This window comes from Triticum aestivum, chromosome 5A (genome assembly GCF_018294505.1).
Source record: "Triticum aestivum cultivar Chinese Spring chromosome 5A, IWGSC CS RefSeq v2.1, whole genome shotgun sequence".
Taxonomy (NCBI): domain Eukaryota; kingdom Viridiplantae; phylum Streptophyta; class Magnoliopsida; order Poales; family Poaceae; genus Triticum; species Triticum aestivum.
Genome location: NC_057806.1, coordinates 61,482,083 through 61,486,784, shown reverse-complemented (window position 1 = coordinate 61,486,784; position 4,702 = coordinate 61,482,083). Strand labels below are relative to the sequence as shown.

The 4,702-nt window shown below is 47.7% G+C and overlaps 1 protein-coding gene across 1 annotated transcript; it reads right to left on the bottom strand.

The window, feature by feature from the left end:
* Positions 1-951: 951 nt before the first annotated feature.
* On the bottom strand, positions 952-4,151 carry LOC123102317 (protein WRKY1). The gene is made up of 4 exons (XM_044523622.1): positions 4,005-4,151; positions 2,800-3,708; positions 2,594-2,719; positions 952-1,979 (listed from the first exon to the last, which is right to left on the bottom strand). The coding sequence occupies exons 2-4, from the start codon at positions 3,594-3,596 to the stop codon at positions 1,835-1,837; spliced, it is 1,068 nt and encodes a 355-aa protein (XP_044379557.1). The 5' UTR covers positions 3,597-3,708; positions 4,005-4,151; the 3' UTR covers positions 952-1,834.
* Positions 4,152-4,702: the final 551 nt, after the last annotated feature.

The following is a 4,702-nucleotide window of genomic DNA, read 5'->3' as shown; positions in this document are numbered from 1 at the left end:
GGAGGTGCATTCCGTACCAACCATTTTCGTCATTTTGCATGCTTAGCTTAGCTTAGCTTAGCTTAGCTGATGAGGTTATTGTATTCCAACAAAAAGTGCAGGCATGCATGCATGTAGGTGTCAAAAAAAGGCTTTATGTCAAACATCGAATTTAGCTGGGCTGTTCGAGGATCAACAGAGGCTCTGACAGCAACGATAGACACAGTAATAGTGAAGATTCCTGGACTATATCCAGTTTGTATTGGTTTTTATCTGATTTTTCGTCAATTAATTGAGCAATTCTTTTTTATTTAATAATTAATCGATGAAGTAAATCTTTTGCCTTCGTTTCAAAAAGATTCCAGGACTATATATGACCCAAGCCCCATATCCCCCATATACATATCCTTGCTTGCAAGTCAGAATATGCAGGCTGGCTAAGCCCTTGCTTGAAGTTAAATCTTCCCCTTGACCTCCACACACACAGAAAGTAGCAGTACTATGTTTGCCTAATCCCATGCTTGAAGAAATGCTTGTTTCCCTTGACCAAATGAAATGCTCCTACATTTTTCTCCTAGCAAAAAGAAAAAGAAAAACAAGAAAAAAGATACTAGCTAGCTAGATCTTCTCCCTTAATTAAGGGTGTCTGTACTCATGGATAGTTGTTTGTAGACCATCTCAGTGTAGTTGACCATGCAATAAACCACCGGTTGGTGAGCCATTTTTGTCCATCTCAGCACCCACCTCAATAATACAGTGCGTACTAGCTAGGTGCTGCTTTGCTAGATCCTTTGCCCCACACGGCCACCAGATACTGCTAATACCTAGCCTTCCATGATTGCTTCAGGCAGCAAGACCCCGTCTTCAGTAAGCAAGCATCATGTGGCGTGTTCAATTGTCAACCTCTCGTTTGGATTTGGGAGCACTGATAAAACATTATTGTAAATAGTTGATGGCATAGTTCATCTTGAATTTTCCTAAGCAAATGCGCTTACATTTTTATAACAGAAACATTTTTCTTGGGGAAGAACTGACTCCTAGTACATGTTATGCAAATGTACTTAGAATTTTAATAACTAGAGAGAGAGCTCTTATGAACCCCATCCATGATGGTACAACTTATGTCAAAGTCACTACTGCTAGCATGGAAAGCTTCACACTGAAGTTGAAGCATGACTGAGAGATCACAGCAACTTCCTATTACACCTGTTGAGAAAACACATGGTCCTCCTAATGTGTCAGTTTGTCAACACCACCACCACCTTTCAATCCTGGAACAATTCTTCTGCCAAAAGAGAAAACAAATCCCATCTTTCGATAAAGCAAAAGCAACACACACAGACAGAGGCGAGTCATCGCAAGTAAACTTGTGCACGCTAAAAGCCAACCCTGCCAATCCTTTTCCAAGCTTTACACAGAGCTCCTTGCTCGCCTCCTTTCTTCAAATCTCCCTTTCAACTCTTTCAAACACACTCCCTCCCTCCATGTTGAGGGAGACCCCACCTGTCACTATCTACCAGCATATGCATGTTCTTCCTTCCATGTCATCTCTCAGTTTGATTTGATGTGTCATAAGTCACAACTCAGAGCAGAGGAGAAGAACAGCTTGGGGCATGCCCCCACTCAGGACGCCGAAACCCTAACAGCATGTAGCTGGGGGAAGGAAGGGCCACTAGGCAGCTCATTAGATTCCCAGATGGATGATGGCCTCAATGTTGTTTGTTGCTCCTACTTTTGAGATCCGCGAGACCTAGCTTCACTTTCACACGAACAGTTCGACCGTATCTTCAAACAAAGGCCCGGGCCTGGCGTTCATGGATCGAAAGGGGCGGCGAGGCGATTGGACGGTTGTCTTCTAGGTCTGGGCAGACTGTGTTGGCAGCCGGTTATGGCTGTGCTCGCCTTCGTACGTCACGATGAGCATCGCCGGCTCGTCCACGCACCGCTCAACATGCTTCCTCGCCGGGCAGCCCCTGACGGTGCTGCATTTATAGTAGCCCCTGCATTTGGTACAAGTGGCCGGACACAGTTAGTCTTCTGTGGAGACAAGAAATATTTGGAAAGAGGAACAGTCAGCAGTCCACATTGAGCAGCATGTGCTTGCTTTCATGGTATAGCTACATTTTCCAACCATTAAGGGCAGGCATTAAAGATTAAGATGTGAGGTGGGCAAACAGGAGCAATCAACATTAGAATGTGGATAGATAAGCATGTCAATGAAATGCTAGTTCCATTAACAAGTTAACTACTTTAGGTCCCTGTGACTGATCCCTTTTTCACAGACAGTAGTGAGAGACCAACATGATCCACTATATAATTAATTGTTCTAGCAACTAAGGTGTCAACACGTCTTAGCTGTAGAAGAAACTTGGTGCTAGGAAAAGGGTGATTTGAGTGGGGGATCCACAAATAATTATTCCACAGGTAAAGCAACACAATGAATGCCTGATGGATGCAGATATGCCATCTTTCATGGTACAGCATGGGGAATAATAACATCATGACTGAAAATGATTCGATATATATATTCAAGTGTTATTTTGACCAATGTCCTTTTTTAAGTGATAATCCACATATTTTAAGCAGATAATTGGTTTTTTTTTTCCTTTCATACCTCGGATGAGGGGAACCCTTAATCGGCTTCTGCCCGTACTTCCGCCATGAGTATTCATCCGGAGGTATATCAGATATTTTGTTGCTAATGGCGGGCACTTTAATCGACCTCTTAATCCGTAATTTCCTGCAGAAAAGTAAATCATCAATCAGGTCAAGACCATAATTCCCAACCCTTATAAAAGAATCACAGCAACATAGTTATACCTTCTTTTTGAGCAATGACATTTGCCACCTGTGGTGCACTTGCCGCTGCCATCCTCACCCCTGCCCGCACACCGCCGCTTAGGCGCGCATTGGCGCACATTCAGTGGGTCGCTCGCAGCCGGGCCGCCGAGCAAACGCATCGGCGGCTTTCCATCCAAGCTAGCTACACTGCCATCCATGCTCAGGGAGGACATGAAAGACCTCGGCGATGAGATTGTCCCAGCGCCGCCACTGGGGGTATCAAACTTCAGGCTGATCCCACTGTTGCTCCTCTTGAACATTTGGGCCTGTAAATTCTGCTGCTGCTGCTGGAATGGGTATCTATGTGCAGTGGCACCAAACTGGAACTGCACAGACAATGGCTGGACCATCTTCGGAGGGCCAAACTGGTGGGCGCTCTTGCTGCTTGAGCTGACCAAATCGAGGCTGCGCGGCTGCGGCGGCGCGCCAACCTGGGGCCGCAGTTGCGCTGCCGAAGCAGCAGATGGGGATGGAGTGGCTGCACTCCCGGACATGAGCATCCCCAATGGGGTGTTGCTGCTGCTCTCCAAGAAGCCTTTCTGGCTCAAGAACCCCACGGGCTTCCTTCTCCTGGAGAACCTGCCTCTAGCATGCCCTCCCCTGCCGCCGCCACCATTGCTGAGGAGGGAGACCACCTTCCTGAACTTGGCACAGGCCTCACCCGTCTCTGAAGCTATGCTCCTGAGAAGGGCTGGGTCCTGCTGCTGGGAGAGCAAGGCCAGCAACTTGTGGCAGCTCTCCACCGCCGCGCTGTTGGCCGCCTCCACCTCCTCCATGGCGCAAGAAAAATCAATTGAGAAGTAAATATAATCCTGTCTTCTCGTTCTTGCAGAACTCTTCCTTTTACAGTCTTGGCAAGCAGCTCAGATTCTTGCAGCCCTCACTGACCTGAGAGAAGGAAGATACAAATCAGTACAGAGATAGATCTCCGTGAAATGCTCGGACTGTTTGGAATTTTCGTCGCAAAACACCAAATTTTGGGGACTCGGGAAGCCATCCGGGAGCCGGATCGACCGCATGAGCAACGGGCCTCGGCTGGCGGGGCCAAGAACGGATTCATGGCGCGGGTGTGCACCGAGAACTCGGGGAGGAACCCACGTGGCGCCGCCGGACAGATGTCCCGGGAAAGCACCGGCCAAACCGCGACGAATCGGCACCGAAAAAGGGCGCGGGAGTGAGCTCACCTGCGCCGCGAGGCTCTACGCGGGGGCGTGCCCCATCCTCCCGTCGCCGCGTTCCCGGAGTGGAGCGGAGAGGGGATGAGGAAGAAGAAGAGGAGGAGGAGGGAGAGGAGAAGGGAGGAGAGAGGAGAGGCGAGTCTTGTAGCGAGAGCGCAGGGCGGAGGGCACGATGTGTAAATTCGTGGGAGCTCGAGGGTGGAATCGAAAATGTTGGGTACGGGTCGTGGATCTGGGACGTTGATGGTGAAGCGGACGGCTAAGATCGTTGCTTTGGGTCGGGCGAGTCGCTGTTGCCGTGGTCAGCGAGGTCAACGACAGGGGTCGGTGAGAGCATCTTTTCACTGTGCGGTTCGTATCAGACGCGGACATCGAAGATAATAAATAAATGCCACTTTTTTTTGCATGGAATAAATAAATGTCACTGCTTGCGCAAACTACCGTGGTTCGATGAGATTTACTAGTAGCTTCATTTTTGAAGTGCAAGACGTAGTTTTTCTTTGTTGAATACAAAGACGTAGTTTGACGGTTTTAATTTATGTTTACCACGTGACATATGTGATAAGCAATTCAAATAATTAAAAAAATTCAATTTATGCTTTGAAACAACTCAAAAGAAAAGAAAATCATGCTTTGAATAAAGATGCAAGCTAATAACTTTGTCCGGCCACGGAAAATCATCAAAAATACCCTTTCAATTGCAA